This window comes from Jatropha curcas, chromosome 10 (assembly GCF_041381405.1).
Source record: "Jatropha curcas cultivar XTBG-Jc1 chromosome 10, XTBG_Jcur_1.0, whole genome shotgun sequence".
Taxonomy (NCBI): Eukaryota; Viridiplantae; Streptophyta; class Magnoliopsida; order Malpighiales; family Euphorbiaceae; genus Jatropha; species Jatropha curcas.
In genome coordinates, this window is record NC_143160.1 from 13102209 (window position 1) to 13129906 (window position 27698).

Below are 27698 nucleotides of genomic sequence, written 5' to 3' on the forward strand. Positions count from 1 at the left end.
TTTCATCCATGTTCTTATGTTGTATTTTTGTTGAAAAATGATTGGATGCATGCATGTTGAGCAAAGGAATGTAATTACATAGCAAATGAAAGGCAAAAGAGTGTCAAAGCATCAGTCGCGAGCGCGACATTCCAAGTCGCGAGCGCGAGATGCTTCCCAGAGAGAAGTCGCGAGCGCATCTTCAAACCTCGCGAGCGCGAGAAATGCATTTGAGAGTCAGAGGGTTTTCTGGCGCAAGTCGCGACCGCGCAGCACAAGTCGCGAGCGCGAGATGAAGTCGCGAGCGCGCTTGTGTGATTCGCGAGCACGAGATGCGCACACTGAGAGTCAGAGAGCTTCTGGCCAAAGTCGCGACCGTGCATGTGATCCTCGCGAGCGCGAGTTGTGCAATTGAGAGTCAGAGAGCTACCTGACTCAAGTCGCGAGCGCGCAATAGGAAATCGCGAGCGCGACTTGCTTTCCAGTATGCGCGAGCGCGCGACGTGATTCTGTGCAGTCTGTATTCTTTTGGCCATAACTCTCAATAGCTAACTCCAAATTGAATGATTCAAAAGCCCATGTAAAGCTAACACAGAAAGGAACAAATAACTCTTCTATGACAATTCCTAATTCCATCACTTACTGGGGTCAAAATCAAGATGAAGTTGCTGGTAAAATTTCCAGCAAACTCTGGTTCATAAACTCATTCCATCCCCTGTTTTCACATCATTTTCAATCCTCTCACGCCACAATAAGCAACATATGATCTCATGAGCAACACTCCACACAATTTTTCATGCAAAGAACATGGGAAATAACAAGAGATATCAAACCTTGGTTTCAAAAAGCTGGGACTCTGTTTTAGCTTCTCTTTTCTGCAACTTTTGAACTTTCTTCTCCTATACACAAGAATTCTCATAACTCATCTCCAATATAACTCAATGAAATAGGAAATAACATCACACTTCAAGGAATTCTACTTACTTGCAGTTGACTTAATGCTTAACTATGTTGACAATGGAAAGAAAATGGGCGGGACAAGTAAGAAGAGAATGATAAACATGAAAATAGGAAAGTGAACTGATAAGAACGGGTAGTCTCTAGAAGAAGTGAGTTGGCTGTGTAACATATCTAATTGGTACCTCAAGTGTACAAAGGCTACAACTTCATACCCAAGCTGTATGTTTTAATGCAAGCAAGTCCTAACTTTACATTCACATAAGTCCACTTATACTCTCATTCTACCCCAACAAGGTTTGATTCAACCCAACTCAACTTACCTCTATGAAATGACTCAACTCAACTCACTAGGATGTTACATTCTCTCTGCTTCACCATCGACCTCCCTTTCTTCTCTCTTTTTTCTTCCCCTTTACCTTCAACGTCTCCTTCTCTAATCTGTCATCTGCCATGGCTGGATAAGCGCAAAGAATAAGTGCAAAGACATACACAAACAAACAGCTCGATAAAACAATCAGTGCTCAAAGCACAGTGCCTCTTCATTTCTTCTTAGATTGGGCAAAAAATTTGGGAGTTATTTACCAAAATTCGCCACCTTTTTCTTCATTTTACCTCTCTTTCTATCTCTAGATCATTTCTTATATAATATATATTTAGCTTCTTGAGCACTAACTGATGGCTTCTTGATGGATATGATTTTTGGTTTTTACTTACTATTTGATTAATTTATTGGAATATTTATTTTTCTTTTTTCTTATTCATGGTTTTGATTGCAAAATGTGGAAATTTTATTTTCTTAGGTTAAACAAAATCTTTTTCTTCATTTTTGTAAATCAATAGTTAGTTTATTGCTTAAGAATAGAGATGACTATGCTTTGGTTTCAAACCGGAATCGAACCGAAACTGAACTGGTTAAAATTGCACTAAACCACGGTCAACAGTTCTGATTCTAAAACTGTAATCAAAATCGTGAACTTAGGGTTCGCTTTCGGTTCTTCATTTTTTAAAACTAAAATCGATAGTTCCGATTTCATGAAAAACATATTCTTAAAGGAACTTCTAATTTATTTTTTTATTATATTTTTTTAAAGTAATTTTTAAGAAATTATTATTAAATTAGTTTAGTTTTTTTAAAAGTAATATTTATCATTATTATTATTTATTCAAACTATAAATCTTTAAAAAATATTTTAAAAAGTTTAAAATATATTATTTAATTTCAATTTGAAACCAATAAAAAATTGAAACGGACAATTTTAAAACCGTCGTCAAAATTGTCTAAAATTAGTTCGATTTCAATTTCACCTTTTTTATATCGGATCTAACAATTTTAACATAGAAACCGATAGTTCTAGAACCATGGTCACGCATACGTTCAGTTTAGTTTTGTAATTTTTTTTTTCAAAAGGGAAAAAAATAAAAAATAAAAAGAAAAAACGAGTTAGGGAGCAACGTGGCAAGATCAAGTAGGTTTGGCTGATGATCACAACCATTTAAGAAAAAGAAAAAATGGAAAAAGCCAAGTAAATACAACCAGCACAGAGTACTGTGAAAGAAAAGTTCTATTACTGGGGAATAAGAGAGAGGTTTGGATCAGAAAAAATGGCGTTGAGTGCGACGGTGATCGGAGCATTGCTAGGACTGGGCACCCAGATGTATTCTAATGCCCTTCGCAAACTCCCCTATATGCGCCGTACGTTCTTAACTATTTTTATTTTTATTTTTTTGTCTTTTTCAAGAACTGAATTAAATGTTTATGAATATGCAGATCCATGGGAGCATGTAATTGGGATGGGATTAGGAGCTGTATTTGTTAACCAGTTAGTGAAATGGGATGCTCAGCTCCAACAAGACCTCGATAAGATGCTCGAGAAAGCCAAGGCCGCTAATGAGCGCCGTTACTTTGGTACTTCATATCATTTCCATACTTTATTTTATCTTTTGCGTCTCAAATTGCAATTTGAAATGATGAATTGTGTGTATTCGTTAGGAGATATGGTAGAATTTTTATTGGAATTAGGTTTTTTTACAATCTTGATAATATAGGGGTTTTGCTAATTAAAGAAAATGATGTTTTTCCTCTTTGTATTCGTTTAGATACTTCATTTTTTCATTTGCCTCTGGCACATCACCGTATTGGTAATTGCAATTTGAAATGATAAATTAGGGGTATTTGTAAGAAGGTAAGGTAGAATTTGTTGGAATTAGGTTATTGACAATCTTGATTAATATAGGGTTTTGCTAATTAGTGAAAATAGATTATTATCTATATTCTAATGACAGCCAATGATGTGGAAGGAAATGGTTTAATAATGGCTGCTTCACAGAAATAGTTATAGAGGAAGGGGAAAAGTGGAATAACGGAAAGAGATTCGAATGAGAAAGAGAGATTGGGAGGTGATAATGTAGAACTAAAATGAGATGATGTAGCAAAAATGCAGCAAGGTATTTGGCATTTGAATATTTGGAAATAATATTGGTTTGACTATTTGGAAATAATGTTGGCTACCGCATGCGGAAAGGAAATTTAGGATTGCATTGTTGTTAACAAACGAGTGAGTTTTTACTTGGAAGGTGCAGCTGTGAAGTAGTTGGGAGCATGCACAAGAAGTCTAAACATCTAATGTGGTGGATAGAGTTTGCTAACTATCTTCTTTCAATTGCAATGTTATTATTGATTTTCTTTTTCACTCTACCATCCTAACGTCTTCCCTTTGCATCCTATTCCCTGAATTTTAGACAGTCGAGAATTGAAATTAAAAGAATAATTTACCTTTGATTCTCTCTTTTGAGTATTGTATGTCACCAGTTCTCTTTATCTATATCTTTGTCCTACTGCTACTAATTGATAATTATTGTAAAGAAATTGTTTCATTTGCTAGTGCATGTGGCTGTCACACCTTTGAACCTTATACTGCTTTTTTCATCCGTATGCTTCCTATGTCATGATAAATTTCCTAGTTGGATAAATTATCCTTATTTGTGAGCTTCAATATTAGTGTCACCTTATTAAAATGCAAAACCTTGAGACTTGCGCCCTGCTTGGTATAAATAAATTCAAATTGTATCAGGCATTTATAAATAAATTATAGGTTCAATTCATTTACAAATGAATTTTCATTGCTTGGCATACTTAACTTAAAATATTTAATTCAATTGAAATCCACTTAATCATGTTTGGAAAAAGTTCAGAATTGAAAATTCATTTGCTTTTATTTCCTAAAATTCCATTGACATAATAATTTTGGAAAGTTAAGGACGGATGGTTTTGTTAAAAAATATGGTTGTTTTGTTTTGAGGAATTCATTTGGTTCACCTATTTTAATTGGTTTAGTTATGTTTAATTCTATTGAATTGAATTTGTAGACTAAAATCTTCGGTTTTCTTTTTCATTCTAAACACAAAATTTTGGATTTCTAAATGAATTTCACAAAATTTTGTAGGACTTATTTATTCCAAATAATGGGTTAGATGTTATGATGTTTCAAGCAACTAAACAAGCCTGTAAAATTGTCTTACATGTGAAACAAAGAAAGGAAGTGAATTGCTTTGTTTTGCTGCTAGAAAGCCTGCAAAATTCTTGCTTTAAAAAGAAGTTTATTTCTTTTTTGTGCTTTTTATTGTTAGTTTATTATTTTGCTGGATGTTGATATATAAGCTGTAGTGTTTATGTTCACGAACCGTCTTAAGATGCAAAACATGTAAGCTTGCTCCTTCTATTTGAAAATTAGTGGTGTATTCTTAATAGCAGTTGTCCAGAAATCAGTGATAGTTCATAGATCACGGTGCAAATGCATCTTTTGTTCCTCTTTTTAATTTCTCCAATTGTAGTAATTCACCATTAAAGCTCATCTGTCTCTTTGTTTTTGATGGAGGAATAACTTCTGAAAATAAAGAAAATGATGTATTATGTTCCCCTTTACTATTTGTGCCATACACAAACTTGGCATTCATTTTATGATGAGGGATCATATCTTTTCTTGTAATAAACTATGATTCAATAAATTTAATGCTTGGATTGTCCTCTTCCCATGTATGTTCCTGGGTATGCAACATATTATTCACAGTACATGTTGATTTTTCTTGAACTTCCTCTAGGAGACTGTTATACCTACAATTATTCAGACTGGTCAGAACTTTTTTTAGGACTAAAGAAAATGAACCTATGTTACATTGTTGAAGAATAATTCAAGATTTTTATTTTTTATTTTCAGTTATAATGGATCAATTAGTTGAGATATTCTAGTGAAGTTTTGCTAGTAAATTTGTTAGATATAGACATGGGAATGATGACTCATGATCTCTTAATACTCTCTATTTAAATGGGTTTTTGGTGTGTATGAAAAGTACAAGTAATTGCAATAAAAAAGAAAGAAAGAAAAGAATTCTCAAAATTTCTGTTTCTTGTTTCTTTGTTCTTTATTTATTTTTTTTATTTCCAACATACTTTTGTGCCCAACAGATCGAGGTCCATTACAGTTATCTTTCTTTTATCATCTATCTTGAGTTTTGCTTATAACAGGACTGGACTTGATATAATTTATTGGTGTTATGATATTGGCATATGCATTCAAAACCATATTTCCCTGTGTTGACATGAACTAGATTTTTAGATATAACTTTTGGTTTCCTTTTTCAGATGAAGATGATGATTAGCTTACGTGTTGATTCTCTTTGCAACTTTTTGGACAAGGGGTTCCTCTTTCTGGAAAATTGTAGCCTCTGAATGACATTTATCATGGGCTATATACACTTGTTGGTTCTTTTTTTATTCTCTGTTGCTGAGCATGTAAGGTTGCTAGAACTTTTGTTAACTTGTACTGAAATGGCTAAAGCTGCACCTCAGATAATAATTGAAGCAATTGAGTGATTTTCTTTGTTTCAGTACTGTTTTTTGACGCAATTTTATCGCCTTCAAACTTTTAAATGCTTTCCATTAATTTTTCATGGGTTAGTACTGGTGCACCTATTCAAAGGTTAAACCACTTTGAAGTGAGTATAATATTCAGAATGTGGTCATGGTTATCATCAAGTGTTGCTGCAGTAGAATATGATTAATGATTATCAATTTCTTCTTGCTATATTTCTCCAGAGACCTTGGGACATAAAAGTGTGGATAATTAGAACAGTTTCCAGATACTTTTGTAGAGTAGAGAATGGCGCAGAAATCAAAGCAATTGTCTGAGCCCTGAATTAAGCCTAAGATCTTATATTTAATTGGAAATTCATTTGAGTTTATTTTCATTGTCATTCCAATTTCAAGTTGAAGGAAACAAAGTTGTACTCTCACTCCGTTCTTTTATACATATACAGGAAATACAGGAAAAATTTATATTTTGGATGTTCTTTTTATACAGAGAATTTTATATAATTTGGTAACTTCGGAAATAATATTTATATGAAAAGTCTATCTTACTTTTGTCTTAGTCCTTCGTGAAGCATTTAATGCGGGGGATTTTCAAGGTAATGACAGACAAAAAGTATAGATGGATGGATTGTTTTATATCAATTTATGATGAAAAGTAAGAAAAACAATATGTGGTTATAGGAGATATGAGCGCTAATTAAAATTGTTTGAACATAAAATGACCACAAATTTTTTGGTTAAGCATATTGAGAGGAATCCTTATGTATTTCATCCGAATTTTAAAAAAATTGTGTTATATTTAAAATACGTTTTTAATAACCAAATATGGTTGGAAGATTAAATAAGCATAAGTTTTTATATTTTTATACAATTTTTTCAAACAATAACTAAAAAGCATTTCCCTTTAAATTTCAGGGTATAAACTTTTCCTTTTTGCATCAAGATTAGAACGAAATTTTAGACGTATATTTGACATTAGATGTGGAATTAACATAGATGTGGAATTAACGAGATATTAGGAGTAAATTAGGGAAAACAAGATAAACAAAGTTGGTTAATCATTTTTTAAATCTTGGTGAAAATTTAATTATTCCTGTATAAAAGAAGGAAGAGTGCTTGTTTTCCATTAATTTTTGGCAGGATTAGTACTGGAGCACCTAAACAAAAGCTAAAAAATTTCGAAATAAGTAAATTCTTTAAAACAAATGTTCAGATTATCCACATGTTAAAGAGAAAATCTTGTGCAATTCCTCAATGCTAGTAAATATAGATACACCAAATAATGATAACAATTTCTACTCTTCTTTTCCTGAGTAGACAACATAATCAAAACAAGACTGTGAAGTTAGCGTAGGATCTAGAGAACTAATTAGAGGTCTTATTGTAAACTTCAACTTCACTCAAAATAATAATTTTCAACAACTATTTATAAGCATCCATATTCATCTTCTCAAAATCTGTCATTCTATTGTTGAACAAATGCAGGAGCAGATCGCAGGCTTCCCTCGATGATGGCCTCTCTCGTGGGCTAGTTTTAGTGCACTGCAAAGCAATTTCAAGCACTTGATATGCTGCAGCGTCTTCACCTGGTAATAATGGTTTCAATTCAGGATCTATCAACTCTTCGCGACTACACCCTTCCATTTCCATTTGCTTCTCTACCCATCTCACCATATCTATCTCAACACCAAATGATGCATCTGTTGGCATTTTTCCACTCACAAGTTCCATCAGCACGATTCCCATGCTATAAACATCACTCTTCTCTGTCGCCTTGAGCGAGTATGCGTACTCTGTGAACACACCAAATGTTAATAATGTATACATAAATATGGATATGAAGGAAATGAAGTCAAGGGAATCTATTGCAATACCTGGAGCAATGTAGCCATATGAACCAGCGAACCAGGAATTTGATTCTGTATTAGAGTCATTATCCTCCACAAGTGCCTTTGCCAATCCAAAATCCCCCAAATGGGCTTCCATATTCAAATCAAGTAATACATTGCTCGATTTGATATCTCTGTGGATTAGAGTTGGGACACAGTCATGGTGGAGATATTCTACTCCCTGAGCTAATCCGACAGCTATCCTTAACCTCGCCTCCCAATCCAGGCTTTTCTTCTTCTTGCTGTTAACTGGTTGTTGATGCAGCCAATCCCATACGCTTCCATTCTCCATATACTCGTATATCAACATATTAGAACCTGCTCCCTTGTTAGTACAATATCCGAGCAACTTCACTAAGTGCCTGTGCCTAATTCTCCCAAGTGTCTTTACTTCTCTTGTGAAACTTTTGTTAAGGAGAAAATCATCTTTCCACAGTATTCTCTTGACTGCTACTATTTCCCCAGTGTGCAATTCAGCTTTGTAGATTGTTCCAGATCCCCCTGAGCCGATTATGTACTCATCGCTTAAATTTTTTGTAGCTTCCATAATGTCTTCCCATCTGAAATCTCTCTTTGCAGTGCTGCCATTTTGGAAAAGTGGTCTCCGCTGTGCTTTTGAAGAAGTAGAAGAGTAAATGCAGCTTAATTCGCTTCCTCGTCTGAGAGACTCTCGCTTGTGTTTGAAGAAAAGAGCAAGTCCTAGTACAAGTATAGCAATTGCAGCTAAGGTAGTAAAAGCTGAGATTACTACCACAGTTGATTCGCTTAGGCCAGACCTTTGATTACCAGAACCAAACTCATCACATTGATGAAGAGGACTCCCACAAAGTTGCGAGTTTCCCTGGAATGCCTCTGCTGGCCAGTGTGAGAATTGCTTGCCTAATTTCCCTTGAAGATTGTTGAAAGATAGATCGAGTTTGCCTAGACTGCTCATTTCTGCAACTTGTACAGGGACTTCTCCAACAAGGTGATTGTGGGACAGAACAAGAGCTTCAAGTTTGGACAATGTTCCAATGGAAGGCGGGATTTGACCAGAAAGATTATTGTAGCTGAGATCCAACATGATTTGAAGATTCTTCATTTGTCCAAGCTCAACCGGTAATTCACCACTAAAGCTGTTATTAGACAGCCTAAGTTCATACAATTTATTTAGCTTACCAATCATCTGAGGGATTGGCCCTGACAATTGATTATGGTTAAGATTAAGCACATTAAGCACTTCCAGTTTTCCAATCTGAGCAGGAAGACTTCCATTCAGTAAATTACCATCAAGAGAAAGCACCAAAAGTTTTGAACAATTAAACAACTCCACAGGAATAGGTCCAAAAAACTGATTCGAGGAAAGCTTCAGCTCCCCCAACAAGGGCAACCTGCCAAGCCACAGTGGTATAGACCCAGAAAGAAGGTTGTTGTTCAGATCAATGTGGGTCAATTTAGTACACAACATAAGCTGAACAGGAATTGGACCCGTAAGCTTATTTCCTGATAGGTCTAATAGCGATAAGTGGAGAATTTTCCCCAATGTCCAGGGAATTCTCCCTGAAAAATTATTGTTTCCTAATCTTAACCTTTCAAGGAAAGGTGAATTCCCCAACTGGGGAGGAATTTCATGCTCAAATGCATTATCTGTGACATCGAATGATAGAAAGGACCTCGAGCTGCATAATGCGGAAATGCTACCTCTCAATCTGTTTTTAGACAGATTGATTCTGGTCAAGTTTTTTAAATTGGTAAGTGAATCAGGTATTTTACCTTCAAGAGAATTGTTATAAAGCATCAACTGTTCCAAATCCTGAAGGAATCCAAAACTTTCAGGAATTCCACCAGAAAGATCATTATCTGCCAAATCAAGAATTATCAGTTCATGACAGTTACCCAAACTAGAAGGAATTTTACCCACTAGCTCATTTTGCCTCAAATGGAGCAAATTCAATCTTTCTAACTTCCCAACTGAAATGGGTATTTCTCCACTAAAACGATTTCCAAAAAAGTCCACCATTTCCAAATTTGAACAATTTCCAATCTCCACTGGAATTTCCCCTGATAGCTGATTGTCATAAAGATACAAAATTTCCAAATTGCTCAGCATTCCAATTTCTTTTGGCAGATTACCTCGAAAATTGTTGTGATATAAAGCAAGCTCCTTGAGGTTGGAGAGATTTGCTATTAAAGGAGATATTGAACCCTCTAAACTGTTGTTATGGAGATAAAGATAGGCCAATTCAGGTAGTGAAAAAATTTCAATGGGTATTGACCCGTTAAGTGTGTTATTGGACAAATCAAGCTGTTGCAGGGATTTACAAAGGCTTAATTCTTTTGGAATTGGTCCAGAAAGTTGAATTTCTGCTAACATTAAACTCTCCAAATTAGTAGCATTTGAGCATATGTTTCTTGGTAAGACACCAGAAAGATTGTTGTTTGATAAAACCAAGTAAACAAGATTACCCATATCGCCAAACTCCTCTGGCACGCCTCCGGTCAGCTTATTCATAGACAAATCAAGATTCTGAAGATTACCCAGTTTAGCCATAGACTTTGGAATAGCTCCTTCAAGATTATTACCAAGTAAATTCAGATAAACGAGTTGACTCAGTTCACCGAGTTGACTGGGAATCTCCCCAGAAAGACTATTATTTGCCAGGTTTAGGAGTTGAAGATTCTGTAAACGACCCATTTCCACTGGGATTGATCCATTTAGATTGTTGAGAGCTGCTGTAAAGATTGTAAGGCTTGAACAGTTCCCTAACTCGGCAGGAATCGGTCCCTCTAACTGGTTCTGTTGCAGGATCAAATTTTCAACTCGGGTGAGTTGACCGAGTTGAGGAGGTATTGGACCAGATAGGCTGCACGAGGCCAAAGCAAGAGTCACCAAATTCGTAAGTTTACCAAAAGAAGTAGGAATAGGTCCAGTGAGTCCATTATCACCGATTCTCATGACTCGGAGATTACTGAGTCGACCGAGTTGAGTTGGAATGGAACCAGTGAGTTGGTTTGAGAACAAAAGCAAAGATTCCAATAAAGAAAGATTTGAAAGAGCAGTTGGGATGGGACCCATGAGATTATTAGAAGAAAGATCAAGATGGATTAGGTTCTGTAAATGACCCAAAGAAGGTGATATTGTACCAGATAATGAAGAATCAGATAAGTTTAGACTGACAACTCTAACCGAGTCATTAACCGAGTTGTTCATGAGCCCACAAGTAACTCCATTCCATGTACAAAAATTTGGGCTGCTTTCATTCCAATCATGCAAAACATTTTGTGGGTATTCGGTAAAAGATCTTTTCACTTCCAAAAGAACTGAAAATTCATTACTTTGACAAATAACAAAACCGAACAAAGAATGCATTAGAAGAAGAACATTAAGAACAGATAGAACCTGCTTAATACAAGCCATGTCTGTCTTCTTCAGTGAAAAAGAGTAACCAAATAAAGAAAAAAGGGACTGAAGATGGGTTATAAAGACATGCAAGTGTAAGTTTTTATTCATGGCGGTGGATTGCATGTGAAGGAGTTCATGGAGCTTAAAATGAGGTTTCTTGATTATTGATTACGGTGTGTTGGAAGTTGGTATAAATTTGCAGAGCGTTTTAAATAAGAGGCCTTAAAAAGGGTGACAATAAGAGATAAGAGAAGGTCAATGAATATATTTTATGCCATAAAAGAGAATATATATACTACTGGACTGTTCTATTGAGGTCGGAGACAGTATAGAAGGTGGCATGCAGGATTAAATGAAAGAGAAGGTCAAAACGGGTCAGAGATGGGAAAAGTTCGAGAAATGAGAGTAAATATAAACAAGAAAGTCAAAATATATCCAGAGGAATGAGAAATTTGTTTGGTTGTATTGATTTTGCTTTTTGATGGTCATTAACATTAAATATTAATATAATGGAATAATTGAAAACGGGATTGATGGTTAAAATAATTTGTGTATTTTCTCATACAATTTTATTTTTCTTTTCCGAATTATTAAATAATAAAAAAATAATCATAGTTTTTTTATAGTAATAAAAAAAATCAAAAAACAAAAATCAATATGGATAATAATCAAAATAAAAAGATTTCAATCTAAATATTTTATTAGGTATATGGATAGAATTATTAAACACGTAAATTGATTGTTGGATATACAATTAAATTTATTATAATATTTTAGAAAAAATAAATATAAGACTCCACTAAAAGAACTCCATATTTAGTAAATTTTGGGAGATGTTGGCTCCTATTAGCCCGTGTGTCCGTCTTGACTCCATTAACATTTTGCTAGAAAGAAAGGAAAAAGAATATCTGGAGAGAGTGGTTGGTGGGTGGGTTTGATTGAAGAAGATGAAGATATTTATTACGTATGGAGAAGGTACAGTAGTTACATGACAGACAAAAGAAAAAGATGATTGATGTGGGTTTGCTTGTTATAGTGTATTAGCTAAATTATTCAAACCCTAATAAGAAAGTGAGGGGTTAGATTTCTAATTTAATTCCCTATATATTTGTAATTTAAAATGTTTTATAAACTCAAAGTTGTCATTCCTCACGTAATACCCAAATATCTGTCCCAATTGCATGTTTGTTCTATAAGCAATTACTCTCCCTTTGTCTATAAATATAAGTCGTTTTATAGTAATTTTTTTATCTACAAATATAAATCATTTTTTTCAATTTTCTTATATATATATATATATATATATATATATATATATATATATATAATAAATTAATTATTAATACGCGAGATAAAAAAGTAATTTAGTTAAATCATTAAATATTTTGTTATATTTTAGGAGTCCGTTATTTTTTTAATCACTATGTAAAAATGTTAAATGATTTATATTTATTGACGGAGGGAGTAACATTTTATACATTTATATTCTTATATTTTGGTTAAAGGCTTTTGTGTCATTATCATCAACTTTCAAAGGAGAATAATATAATGTTGGTTGTTAATTATTGTTTAATTATAATTAAATTCTTATATTGGGTTGAGCTACCAAACCCTAATGTCCTTTTTTGGCCTTTTATATCTTTTAATTGGTTCAAGTAACCCAATTGCCTAATCCAAAATACTCTACTTGACACCTTGTCCACTCAAATTATGAGGAATTAATTGGGCATTTGTTTAGTCATAACTAATTTTTCTTATACTCTTCTTTTGCTTTGCACAATCATGTTCAAACCTACTTCATAAATTATAGAATTTCTAATATTCTTCATTTTATGTGATGGCATATTTTTTTTAAAATATAAAATTTATTAATAATAATAATATCAAAAATTACAAATAAACATATAGACCAGACATAGAACATTGCTAGTTAATAGAGTTCGTTATCTTCTAATGAAAGAAAAAAATTCATATCATTTTGAATAATGAAATTAAAACTAAAAAAATATAATGTGAAGGCTTATTATTAATGTTAGTTTAAGCTAAAATTACGTTTATTTCTCCATTGGAGCTAGCCTTGATCTACAACTACCACTAGAATCAAAATTGGCTATTCAATTATGATAAGAAGAAAACAAAAATGAAATTATAGTCTAATCAAATCTTATCTTGTAGTAAACAATTTTCAAATATTTCACTCTTGTGCACAAAATTCAATAGGCCTGATGTGATTGAATAGAGAATTAAACAATGTACCCGAGAGAATATATATATATATATATATATATATATATATATATTATTTCTTATGTTAAATAATACTTATCAAATTTGAAATTTATATTTTTTTAAAAAAAAATTATTAAATTTATCAAAATTATAATAAGTTATTTAGTAAATTGACTCTATTATTCTTAATTTAATACTAATTTTTAAAAAAAAATCATTAAATTAAAGTAATAATTATTGGTCATATAGAAAGGGTAGATATAGAAAAAAAAATTTATTGCTCTTTAAAACTACAAATGTGACAAGTATAATGGAACATGGGGTTCCACAGGAACTTTTTAAGTAGTTATAAACATTATTATTTATGATGTTCAATAACGTAGTATTTGAATTAGCTTTTAAAAGTTAAGATAATGTTTTATAAAAGGTTAATCTATATAATATTTAGTTTTTAGCAGTTTATAAAAAAGCTACGCTACAAGCTACTTAAACAACTAACAACTATCAAAATAACTAATTTTGTAAAATAGGCCCCGAGTAAAACATGAAAAGAAAAAATTACCTTGAAGTGAATATAGCATATGTAGCAAAAAGATTTTACAAAAAAAAAGGGGAAAAAATCTATATGCATGCAAGTATATATATATATATATATATATATATTTGGCCGGGTCCCATGCCGTAAAACATGTTCTGAGGTACCCAGGATGGTCGCTGAAATATCCACGGTTTTATGGGAGACCACTGGGAGGCATTTTGTTGGTATCAGAGCCTGTTAGACAAGATGGCTATGAGATTCGGAATCTTGAGTAGGGGTTCTCACAGTGTGACCTGTGACGAAATACTGGCTCTTACCCTACCAAGACCCCGGGCGGCTAGCCACCGCGGGAGGTTGGCCTTGTCGTGAAGCAAGATATGGTGACTGTCTGTGCATTTGGCCGGGTCCCATGCCGTAAAACATGTTCTAAGGTATCCAGGATGGTCGCTGAAATATCCACGGTTTTATGGGAGACCGCTGGGAGGCATTTTGTTATATATATATATATATATATATATATATATATATATATATATATATATCTCATCAATCAAGTGTGGCCTGATTAGTCTTCTCACGTCTTGTTGAAGATGTGGAGCTATCAGCCTTTTCAAGTATAAAAAAAAATAAAAATATTTAACTTACTCATCTCTTCACAATTTTTTCATGAACTAGTGTCAAGAACTTGAAAAGTTATTATGTTTCTTCTTTGTCTTTGTCTTATTTTATACCCTAAAATATCCCTTATCTTATAGATTTAAAATGATTTTTTGACTGCTAAATATTAATTAATTAAATAAACAAATAGCTATAGGCCTTATCAGCCACAAGTTGATGTAAGACAATAATGCTTTTGTTGATATTAATTTATTATATTTAATCTCTTCATGTGAACTAATTCTTTGTTCCACCTTTTCCCTAATCTCAACCCCAAAAGGTATAATTTTATATTAATTATTTTTTAAACTTTACAGGCTTCAAATATCTTTTGTTTTATACTTTTATTTAATGTTTATTAATTAAATTAAATTGCCTAATTATTTATTTGCTGTTGTTTATACAATTTTGGCTATAGCCATGTCTCTTTTGATGGCTGTTTGAAAGAATTTGGTGCTCATAATCATATTTATTGAACAGAGACAGCCTGTGATTATTCAGGATTTCTGTTCATAAAATTTATTAGATGCTAATTAAAGGTTTCACTTAGTTAATTTTAAAATTTATTTTTGCATTCTTATATAACTTTTTTTTTTCAAAAAGGAACTTTTATTATTAATCATATTCAATTATAAATAAACTTTAATTTAGAGATACTGAAGTTGTTATAAAATTTTAAAATTACGAGTTTAAATATCCAATTACATTCTAATTTACTAAAAAAAAAAAAATCAGACTCCAGCTGATGGTTGCTAAATATAATTATTCGAGTTTCAAACCGTCAATAATATGATGTAAAAGCAATTATTTATATATATCAAAATCAAGCATTAATTGGGACTATTTTTTTAATAAATTTAAGGTTTATTATTTATATTTAATATAGTCATTTAATAATTAATTTATTAAGTATATATCGTGTTTCAAAATCAAATTCTGATCAACATCAAAAAAGAAATCATTTGTCAATTGAATTAAATTTTAGAGTTACTTTTTTTTTTTTTTTTAAGTATTATGGGAGGCAGTTTCGAATCCAAATCTATTTCCGGATAATATATATATATTTAGTACTGAACTATGCCTTGATCTATAAATTTTAGAGTTAGCTGAAGCATAAGATATGTGAATATTATTAATTATTTAGACTAAATAAACATTAGATGCTTAGTCCAAGAGAATGCAAACAAACAATATGTAACTTAAAAGTCTTTAAACATTATACAATTTGCATTATAACTTCACTTAGTCTAAAGCTATAAGCAGTTTCTTTCTTTCTCTTTCTTTTTTTTTAAACCATCTGGTATGCGAGTGTTTAAAAATGATTTTATATTTTATAATCGAATTCGAAGTCTTCAATTAAAAAGAGAGAGCGCATTTCTATTGTCTCTGTCATTTCATCTTACCTTTTAAAACAAAACTATATAAAATTTTCATTCATATAGAAAGAAAAAATTTTGTGTTATATACATGAAGTTTCTATCTAGATTTTTGGAAAGATTTACTTACACTTGTGTACGATCTATAAATTTAATAATGATAATTTGATGTAAATAAAAATACAAATATTTTTTAAAAAATAGATAAAACGGTAATAAAAGTCAAAATTTTTTAATCAATAATAAGCTATTGACTCTGTGTATGATACCAACGATGAATATATATTCAGTTTACTAGAATGTTTTTCATTTTGCCATTGTTTCTGAAGTTTCTTGAATTTACTTATATAAATGTATATAATTTTCCTTCCACCAAAGAAAAAAAAAAGTTGAAGTTACGCACCAAATAAGATTAATCATTCATATTATGTGGGGATATTTGCACTGAAATTAGATATAGACAAGGGTCTATTCATAAATATTAATTGTTTTAGTAGCTGTTAGCTGTTTAAATTAAGAATATTCGATAAAAATAACTGGTTAATTTAAAATGATAAAGAATGACATTAATTGTTTAATATCTGAATTCGAAGGAAAAAAACAATGGATATAGTTATCAAAAAATTTAATTAAAAGCTAAATGCTAAACGTGGTGTTTTGACTTGATCAAAATCCTAAAAGTTAGTTGAAAAACTGTTGTTGAACAGCCCAAAATTATAGAAAAAAAATAAGTAAATAAATAGATAAAACTTTATGGCTGCATTTCTATTTTAGCATTTAAATTATGATACATGTTTAAATTAGTATTTTAAAATATCTATTTTTTTATAAAAAAATAATTCAAACTCTCTTTCGTTTTATTTATCAAAACGTATGTCTGTCTGTAAAATGTTATTGAAATAATTAGACTATATATAAAACCAAATATATCACATATTCAAATTTTGAATTAATTTTGTAAAATATTTTTTAAGCTTTGGTTGTACCTTTTTTTCCATTATGTTTGTGGTATGAATTATTTAATATATATATATTGAAGTTTTTGCTGAGCTTGAAAATATGATTTTTTGATAATATTGGTAGTTTATGACCATCACACCCTAATAACCTATGTTATTAGGGCCTAGATGATGATGATGATGATGAAACAAAGATAATTAAAGCAAATGATCACCTACCCTAGTCTGTAATGGTGACGCCCTGGGACTTTTGGTCCCGGATTCGATTGTAATAACATAACGTAATGTTTAATTTCAATTTATATTTGTGTTTTTTAGTGGGTTGTATTGCACTGACGAGCTTTTAAACCGCTGTAACTTTGTCAATAGTGTAGAGTATAGAAAATTTACCGTATATAATTCAAAAAAACAAAGATAATTAAAATTAATATTAAGAGTTTTTTTTATCAAACTAGAATTTCATTAATTGGAAACTATATTCAGATATGAAATACAAATTAATATGTTTCTATATTTTTGTATAGGAAGCTTAATAATAAATCACTTATACAAAGAATAAAAAACCACAATCTTGATTTAAAGTATCTGATTGAGTTGACAGAACATAATATTGTGCTATAGGAGATCACTTGCCTCACTTGGGCACTATTTATGGTCATTGTTCGACTCCATGGTCTTTCTACAAGTCCAATTTGATTATCTTCAAATTTTTTCTTTCTATTGCAAAAGAGATTTGTATTTTTTTCTGCATGACTATCTAAATAATAAAAATGCTAAACAAAATCACCATAATAGTGATAATTATAACTTAGAACTATATCTGAGGATAAAATATCAATATATGAACAATAATAAATCTTAATATATGATTAACAATAACTCAAATCTGTAAATAAATTTAAAAATTATTTATAAAAACTAAATAAAAAAGGGAAAGAGTGACCATGAGAAGTTGTAACAGGACTTATTATTACATTAGAAAAGTGCAGGTTTTCAAACTAGGTATGATGCTTTTTTATTTGTTGTTTAATACAAATGTGCCATATGGTCTATAGTTGATGTCGTGTCATGGACCTATGGCCGAAGGTCATTATCTATCCAAAAATTGGACGGCAACTGTCAAGCCCAAGTGTGAATAGACTAAACTGCAATTCTTCAACTCAGTTCCATAATATATTTTATAAATAAAATTGTGACTCCTAAATTTTATGGAACACCTGTTGTATGCAAAGACATGAATTTAGTAATATTGTACATCTATTTACACTAATAATAATTTTTAATTTTTATATACAAAATATTAATTTAATAAGTGGTTAGTATAATTTTTAAAATAATAATTTAAATAATTTTTAACTGTCTAATAATTATTAGATTAATTTAATTTTATAAATAGGAGTATTCAATGAGATCATTTTATAAATTGAAATATTTAATATGTAAAATTTTAAGATAAAATGTTCAATCGATCAAAGTAAAATTGAAAATTCGATGAATTTCTAAGTAAAATACAGGGATAAATTTATACATTGGGCCTAAACTTTATACCATTCAAAATAATTACAATGTGACGTTGAAGTTTTTCTCTTTTTATCGTGCTCAACGTTCAGTAGTGCTACAAATTCTTTTACACCCATACGATTTTAAATACGCCATTATATATTACTCAGTCGTTCTAGAAAAATAGTTATACTTCTTTTTGACATAGATTGAGAATAGATAGTTAAATTAGTTCAACCATAATATTTATTCTTCTTTTTCCATATATATTCTTATATGAAGAATCTTTTTCAATAAAAAATTAAGGTTTAATATATTGTTTCACCATCGACTTTAGATTTTGTTTAATTTCACTCTGATTTGATCTTTATGTTAATTTCAGCTTGAACTTTAATCTTTTATTGTAATTTCACTCCAATTTGATCTTTATACCAATTTTTACCATGAACTTTGGTATTTTATTGCAATAGCATTATAAATTATAATTAGGACTTAAATTGTAAATAAACAATAAGTTGACTTTTGACTTTGGACTTAGATTAACTAAATATATTTGTGTCAATGAAGGAGTATGGGTTAATAATATGAATAATCTCTATTATTATTTTGAATATTTTTAGATTGTTTTTTTACTTTATAATAAATAATATTTAACAATTAATTTTTTGATATATGAATGTATTTTTTTTAAAAAAATAGAATATAATTATATCTTATATTCTATATTGATAAAAAAATGTTACAATTTCTAATAATTTAGAAGTCAAATACATTGATAGAAGCTTTGATTTAGATTTTATAATTATTTTAAAATTTATATTAAAATCAAACCATAATAATATTTATATTCGATTTTTTTTTTAAAAAAGGGTTTGTATTAAAAAAATTAATTTTTAAATGTTATTTATTATCAATTAAAAAACAATTTAAAAATATTTAAAATAATAATAGAGATTGTTTGTGCTATTAATCCAAATTCTTTCGCTCGTACAAATGTATGAAGTTAAACTAAGTCCAAGATCAAGTGTGGACCTATTTTTTATTTACAATTTAAATTCTAATTATAATTTAGGGTGTTATAGCAACAAAATGTCAAAGTTCATAGTGAAATTGGTATAAAGGTCAAATTATAGTGAAATCGTAACAAAATGTCAAAGTTCAGAGTGAAATTGATATAAAGGTCAAATCGGAGTAAAATTGCAATAAAATTTAAAATTGAGAGTGAAACAATAGATGAAGCCAAAAATTAATATCTCAGCACAAGTTTCAATTACTTTATACTTCCCATATTTCAAAATATAAATCGTTTTGAGTATTTTAAAGAGTAATAAATGATGTGTTTTGAATATTACCCTTATTTATATTAAATTTAATAACTACTATTGGTTTTAAGATAAAAGATAATTTGTTCAAATTACCCTTAATTTTGTTATAATTTAGGAGAATTAATTACTTTCTTAATCCGTGGAAAAACCTTAAACGACTTATATTTTGATCGGAAAAAGTATTATTTTATATTTATATTTGACTAAATATTTAGTGATTCTATGTATATTATTATCAGCACAAATTATATTATAAGGTATTATAGGAAAGTTAACAAAAAGATCATTTCCAAAATGGAAATGAGATTATTATTTTTTGAAAAACCTGTCATGAAAAGTGAAATTATTATTATTTTTTGTTTTTTGGGACGGAGGGAGTTGATTATAAATTCAAAAGAGACTCAAGACCAATTGCAGACAATATTATAAACCCATAAAACTTGGGACAGGTATTCAAATCTGAGACGCAAATCGTGATGCAAAGTTTACATAATACATAAATACAGATGCAAATACGAAACCAAGAAAATATCAGTAAAAAAAAAATTAATAAAACAAATAAGCAGCTTGGATGGTCTGGATGTGGAGGGTGATGACCTGTTTGCTTGAGTATGATTCCGAAGTTCACATGTAATATGAGCACCGGAACTTGACATGACTTTTTTAGGGTTTAAAGAATGTTATGCATATCTAAGCTTTAATAAAATTTTTAGAAAGGAACTAGTTGTGGCAAGAATGAAAAAGTTTTGTAATTAAGTGTTTAAATAATAAAAATTTTATCAATTAAATATTTTATGCACACATCTCTCGTTGAAAATCTTAGAGCATCTCCAATGCAACCATGGATTGTTTTAATTTATTTGTCACGTTTGAAAAATTGAAAGTTAAAAAATAAAAAACTTCTCCACTCCTATTGTCAGTTTAACCTGTGAGTCTAATGTGTCAAAAAACAAAAGCGATACTGTCCATTACGCTCTCTGTTTTCAGTGGGTTTGTTAAACAACATGATTCAGTTTTTTATTCTGTTTTTCCTATTCATTCATTTTTTCTTGCACTAAAAATGATTTCTTCTTCATGCATTGAAGAGTTATTTTTAAAATCTAACATTTACAAATATGCATTAAGCCAAATTACCATCCATAATCTCTATTTATTAAGACACATCAATTGCAATCCATAATTGCGTTAGAGATGCTCTTACAAGGATAGTATGAGAATTATTCTTTCATTGCTGATGTGCTAAGATGACTTTGAGTATGTGGAGTTAGAATATTTTCATGTGAAAATCACATGCCTTCTGAAGAAAAAGACTTTTATGCCCCATTCGAGAGAAAATGAGAGTTTAAGTTTCAGTTACTTAACCAAAACCAAAAGATGAGATCTAATGTTTTTAAAAAATCAGACCATACATCAAATTAGCTTGGTTTCTAACTCGCGGTTAGATCCAATCTTCTTTTTTACTGTTTCTAAAACATCATTGTAATCTGATTGACGTGCAGTAAAAAAATAAAAAAATTTAACAAAGTACTCTATCATAACCCGAGTTATATCATCCTCCTAAAAAATTTTCCCTGTATCATAATTCATTTTGAAAATAGAATTTCTTTTTCTCCTGAAATTAGCCTCGGAATAAAAAAAAAAAAAATGAAGTGTTTTTATCCCCTTCTTTAAGCCATGACATTCTAGAGCGTTGGGCCCACGTACTTTTCTCCCTAGCTAGTTGAATTTCTGCTTCCTTCTGCTTCTCGATATATACAATCAGCTGCCTGTCAAATTTTCTGTCGAATAACCATTTCACTTCGCAAAGATATTAATTGAGAACTAACATTTCCGAAATGCCTGCTATCCCAAACTCTAAGATCCGAACTACATTTGAAAATTTTATCATTCAAAGATTCAACACTGCTGCTCTCACCAGAAAAGTTCCATGAATTCTCAACTACTTGATTACCCAGTAAGGGCAATTTTGTCTTTAGGTTTTTACCCTAAACCTGTTTGACATGTCAAATCTTATCTGTCATACCATAAATTGTCCTGCTCAATAAATTTTTTAAAATTAAGTGGATTCACAAGTGCTATTCTTGTTTTTGACCAGCCATGTAGGAAGGAGACACCTGATTGAAAAAAATTTATCGGTTTAAAAACTTTATTGCAAACGTTTTCCGTTGAAACACTGAAATAAAAATTTTTGAAGAGATCAAAGACTAAATTTATAACTAAGCCTTTTATTTTTAGTAATATGTTTAGCTTTTTTTTTTTTTCCATTATTATTGAGGTTTGAAACCCTTTAAATACATTATTAAATATACAGGGCTTACAAAAATTACGTTATAACTTTATTTAAATGAAGCATTCAAAAATAAATAAATAAATAAATAAGAAGAAGATATTTATCTAAATAAAAGACCTAATGGTTAATGGGCCTCCAAGAGACCCACTAATTGAGATCCCTATCATCTATTGTACCAAATATTCATTTATAAAATTAATTAATCGGAGTCAAGTCAAATTCACAATAATTTTAATTTTAGAGTTCATTTGCAAATTTAACAAACTTTTATAGTATTTAATTTACTTTATAAAATCTTTAAAATTAACAAGATATAATTCCAAATGAATTTTGGTTTATATAAAATTTTAAATTTTTTAAAAATTTTAAATTAAAACATATTAATTTATAAATAAATACCATAAAAATCCATAACACTGAATAAATTTGAAAATAAAAGAGCAAGAAAATAATAATACAAGTCAACTTCTTTTTTTTTTTTCTTAAATACAACAGTCAAATGTATCCTTAACCAAACTCTACATGGTGGCATGTCACTCCATGTTTACAGGAAAGTGCCTCTCACGTAGTTCTCCACCTAATAAAAAAAAAAAAAAAAAAAAAAAATATATATATATATATATATATATATATATATATATATATATATATATATATATGTCATTACATGATCCTTCAATTCATAGCTAACCCATATATTATATAAATCAAAACTTGAAGAAACTCTATCATAACTCCAATTTTTTGTATCTTAATTAATTTCTGAAATCATGAATTCTCTCATCTTCTACTTTCTCTTTCTCCTCTTGTCTTTTCATTTGATTTCAGCCTCAAATTATTATTACAACCCCGCAAAATCAGAACAGAAAGAAGAATACCAGGACGATGAAAGTAATAACAGTAACAATGAAAATGAAGGAGAAGGACCATTCCTCACCATTCCTACATTGCTTGATCTATCTTCAGATGATGATTTGTTATCTTTTGTTTACTATCATAAAAGCTGTCCACAAGCTGAAGCCATTATCAATAGGAAAGTTAAAGAATGGGTGAAGAAGGACTATACTTTTGCTGCCAGTCTCCTTCGCTTGCACTTCCATGATTGTGCTGTTAGGGTAAGAACTAAGAAGTGATGATTGATTGTTCAGACATTATATATACCATTATTTAACTCTTTTGATTGTTCTTAATTAATTATATATAGGGTTGTGATGCCTCCATTTTGTTAAACCATGAAGGAAGTGAAAGGACAGCAAATGCAAGCAAAAGCCTTAGAGGGTTTGAAATAATTGATGATATAAAAGCAGAGATTGAGAAGAAATGCCCAAAAACTGTGTCTTGTGCAGACATTCTAGCAGCAGCCAGTAGAGATGCTACTGTTCTTCTTGGAGGTCCATACTGGATGGTGAATTATGGAAGGAAAGATGGCAAAGTTTCTCTTGCTAAGGAAGCTGATCTAACTGTGCCGATGGGTCGGGAGAGCATTACTAGTTTGATTGAGTTCTACCAATCTCAGGGCCTTAACGTGCTTGATTTGGTTGTTCTTTCAGGTAATTTCACAACCAAATGCACATTTTTATTTATAGATATATATACATGGGCTGGTTTTGTTTAAAAAAAAAAAAGTTTTGAGAACTCAATCAAAATGAGCGGAGCCGAGCTTGAATCTGTCTTGCTCGATATTTGACGAGTCTGAAAATTTTAAGCTTGAATTTGACTTAAAGCTCAAGTTCAATTCAAACAATTTTAAACTCGAGCTTGGCTCGAGGCTCCGTGCTCGCATAAATCTAAAATAAATAAATAAATATATATATATATATATAAGTTTGATAAGAATCGACGAACTTTCGAATTGAACATCATTAGACTCAAACTTAACTCATTTGTTAACGAATCGGCTCGAGTTCGTTCAGAGCTGAACTTTTTAGAACCTTTCATGAGTCAAGCTCGAATAACTCGCGACCCAATTTGGGTCATTTACACCCGTACTTGTAGTAAGTTAACTTTTTATATTTGTACCTCCTAACTTTTAAAAAATTATTTTACCCCTTTAATTAGTCTTCAATCCTTGCTCCCTCATTGTATAAGATAGCTTTCAATTGATTAAGTTGATTACAAATTTAATTAGACATGAGAATTTTCTCTCTGTTAATTAGGTGCGCATACAATTGGGAGGACTACATGTGGTTCAATACAACATAGGCTCTACAACTTTGAAGGAAGTGGCAAGGCAGACCCATCTCTTGACGAAAAGTATTTGAACTTCTTGGTAAGAAAATGCAGATGGGCATCAGAATATGTGGATCTTGATGCTACAACTCCAACCACTTTTGATCTTGAGCACTTCAAGAACCTCCAAAGAAATATGGGACTTATCTCCTCAGACCAATTGCTATTCTCTGATCCAAGAACTGCTCCTCTTGTTAATACATTAGCTTCTGCTCCCTCAGTTTTCCATTACCAGTTTGGTGTTTCCATGGCTAAGCTTGGCAATATTCTTGTCCCTTCTGTTCAAGATGATGGTGAAGTTAGAACTGTTTGCTCCTCTGTTAACTCTAATAGTTACTAGCCTTTTGTTTTCTTTTTTTTCATGGTGTAATGAGGTTTCTTGCTTCTATATCTCTTTTGTCCAGTGTTTTGGTGACTTTCTATTCTGGTTTATTCACATAAATAGAAATTTTGCTTCACAATTAATTATATGTTGACATACATGAGATCCTTTTTTTGGGTACTCTTGTTTGAACAAAATACTATATGGCCTCTCATTTCTTCACTTCAATTTTTTTAGTATTGAATTTTTTGAATGATTAATGTATTCTCGTGTATATTAAGCATAGTACTTGGCTAAAATCTTGTACCCGAGATCTAACTTTCTCCTTCTAGTACTTTGAATTTCAACTTTAGTAACAACATCGTCCTAATTTCAAATCGTAGCTAATATTAAAATAAAAAAATATTTTATTCATTATATTGAGTATAACTTAAAATATTATTTTTAAATTGACACAATATTGAATAAAAAATAATATATTCATTTAAAAATAAAATACTTCCTATTTATTTATATAATATTCACAACAAATAATGATTTCCTAAAAGTAAAATTATACTGTAATGAATAAAATCTACTTTTATAAGAAATCTAACTTAAGTATAATTTCAATAAACTCTAATTAAAATTTCATGCTTAAAAAGTGGCAAAACAAAAACTTAAACCAATATTCTATGCTTACAACTAACTAAAATTTATTATTTTACTTGGCTTTTTATGAATTTAAAAAAAAATTCTAACCAATATAAATTAGGATATTGTTAAATGGTGAGTTTTTAATTAAACTGACTATGTAGGTCTGATGAAAGTAATATTTTATTTATTAAATTGAGTACAATTTAAAATTAGGGTGCTATTAAAATTAAAATTAAAGTTTAAAGGTACTAGGAGAAGAAAATTGGATTTAGGATATAATTAAAAATACCCACAAACTTTGAGATTTTTTAATAATTTACCATAGTAGTTGCATGTATTACCTAGCAATAAATTTAGGTTGGAATTCTCTTCCTCCAACCCAAAATATAAGTCATTTAAATTTTTTGCACAAAAATCAAAGAAATAATTAATTTTCATAAATTATAACAAAATCAAAGGTTATTTGACCAAATTACTCTTTATCTCAAAATCAAGAATAACTTGTGAAAATAGTTATTGTATTTAATATAAATAAGACTAATATTATTTATTACTCTCTGAAATACTTAAAACGACTTATATTTTAAAACAAAACAGCTACTATAAAATGATTTATATTTTGAAACAGAGAGAGTATATATATAGACTAGACTGCACAGACATGAATACTGGACATGAGATACGACATGACACGAATACAGGATATGATAATTTAAAAAAAAAAGACATTGACACACTTAGAACATGCTGCAGTAAAAAGTATAATTTATCAATAATTCAAATAAATAAACAATCATTAATCATAAACATAAAATAAATAAATAAATTCTTATTTCAATATAATTAGTTAAATTCTCAAAATTAACATCAGCGTCAAAAAATATAGTATTTCTAACTTAATTAGAGATAACTTGACAATTTTAAAATTTCCTACATTTTTAAAAGAAATCAAATTAATCTCCGATGATATTCCACATTTTAATTTTCAAATGTGTCTCTAAAGTATCTACAGAAATATCCTTAAAGTGTGCCAAACTAATAAAATAAAACCAATAATATGACAGTTTTTAAAATGTCTGACACATACGTGTCTAGGTTGTCCAAGAGGTGTCGATGTCCAACACGGATACGACATAGATACGTTGAATTTTTTAAGGTATCCGTATATTTTAGTATATAGATGTCCCCTAAAATTTTGAAAATTTATTTTTATTATTGAGTAGTGCTAATTGTCTCGATTATTGTATTAGCTTTGACCTTTGTGGCTAATCTTAATATGTAATGCAATAATTTTACAATTTTATTTCCAGATGAATACTAATAAGCTAAAAACATAGTACAAAATTTCACTGCATTTAGTATATGGGTATACACCAAGCTGATTCATGAAAGATATTTTAAAAAATTACTAATTATTCTAATATTTTAGTGAATGATAACGAATTTTTTTATTATAATTAAAAATTTATTTTTAATTGGTTTGGTGTACGAGTCACTGTGCATAATTGTAGTCATATCACTATATTGCATTTCAAAAATAAGTGTTGCCACTCAAATTTGAAGTGTATGGTTGTGCTTTTGGCATAAAATCAAAATCCATAGACTCTTTAAGAACCAATTATCTCTTCCGTGGACCCAACTTGGTCCTCCTTCGAGGAGACTGTAGGTTGCTTCTCCCAGCGCGAGACTAAAACACGTTATTTTATGCATTACTTTCTTTCTTTCTTTCTTTGTATATTTTCAGCACCGCCACAACAATAGTACATTGTTAAATAAAGCCATCAACACCTATCTCTATCACCTCCTCAAAGCAAAGCAATCCCACCTCCACCTCCACCTCCCTTTGCTTTCCCCTTTCCTTTCTTTTTCTATCTTTTCTCTCTCTCTCTCATTTGAATTCTCTTTTATTCTTATAATAAACCCTACAAGGTATCTTCTCTACTAAGACCACCACCTTCCTTTCCTATCTCTAACTCCTCAAGAACAAAAATATCTATTATATATTTACATGTTAAATAAAATTAATTAAGGGTTTTTCTTTTATGCTTCATTTATATATAAAAATTCCATTTTGCATGGCTAGTGATGTAATGTCTTTCACCATCTTCTTCTTTCTCCTTATCACTACTATTATTCCCATCACCTCTATGGCCAGTGACAGAGAGCATAATTTCCAGGATTTGACAAAAAACGACAATCAGTTTTCCCCAAGAAGACTCGGTCCGGCCAATGCAAGGGTTTCAAAAGGTAATACTCATAATAGTAGACAGAAAGAAGGGTTTATTAGCAGATCTCCATTGCCCTGGCAAGAAAGGATCTTTAACTCAAGCTTTCATGAAGTTCCAAGTGGTCCAAATCCCATTTCAAATAGGTGAAAGAAAGATAGAATCCGAAGACAGAACGTCATTTCATCTTCTTCTTCCTGTTTTTGGTTTGTGTCGTTTTGCCCTTTTTTCTTTTCTTTTCTTTTCTTTACATATATATATACAGGTAATTAGCAATTTAGGATTGTGAGATCACTACAGTTGATTCATATTATTATTGTTTTCCAAACAGAACC

At 30.4% G+C, this 27698-nt stretch overlaps 3 protein-coding genes across 3 annotated transcripts; 2 read left to right on the forward strand and 1 right to left on the reverse strand.

Annotated features, from left to right (window-relative positions):
- The first annotated feature begins 2460 nt into the window (after window positions 1–2460).
- Window positions 2461–5823, forward strand: LOC105629058 (excitatory amino acid transporter). The gene is made up of 3 exons (XM_012210573.4): window positions 2461–2632; window positions 2708–2845; window positions 5579–5823. Exons 1-3 carry the CDS (start codon window positions 2542–2544, stop codon window positions 5593–5595), a joined length of 246 nt encoding a protein of 81 aa, XP_012065963.1. The 5' UTR covers window positions 2461–2541; the 3' UTR covers window positions 5596–5823.
- Window positions 5824–7031: 1208 nt separating this feature from the next.
- Window positions 7032–11497, reverse strand: GSO1 (Leucine-rich repeat transmembrane protein kinase). The gene is made up of 2 exons (XM_012210574.4): window positions 7681–11497; window positions 7032–7599 (listed from the first exon to the last, which is right to left on the reverse strand). Exons 1-2 carry the CDS (start codon window positions 11198–11200, stop codon window positions 7229–7231), a joined length of 3891 nt encoding a protein of 1296 aa, XP_012065964.2. The 5' UTR covers window positions 11201–11497; the 3' UTR covers window positions 7032–7228.
- An 11221-nt stretch (window positions 11498–22718) lies between these two features.
- LOC105629075 (Peroxidase superfamily protein) lies at window positions 22719–24549 on the forward strand. The gene is made up of 3 exons (XM_089715629.1): window positions 22719–23066; window positions 23156–23501; window positions 24108–24549. Exons 1-3 carry the CDS (start codon window positions 22722–22724, stop codon window positions 24518–24520), a joined length of 1104 nt encoding a protein of 367 aa, XP_089571755.1. The 5' UTR covers window positions 22719–22721; the 3' UTR covers window positions 24521–24549.
- Window positions 24550–27698: the final 3149 nt, after the last annotated feature.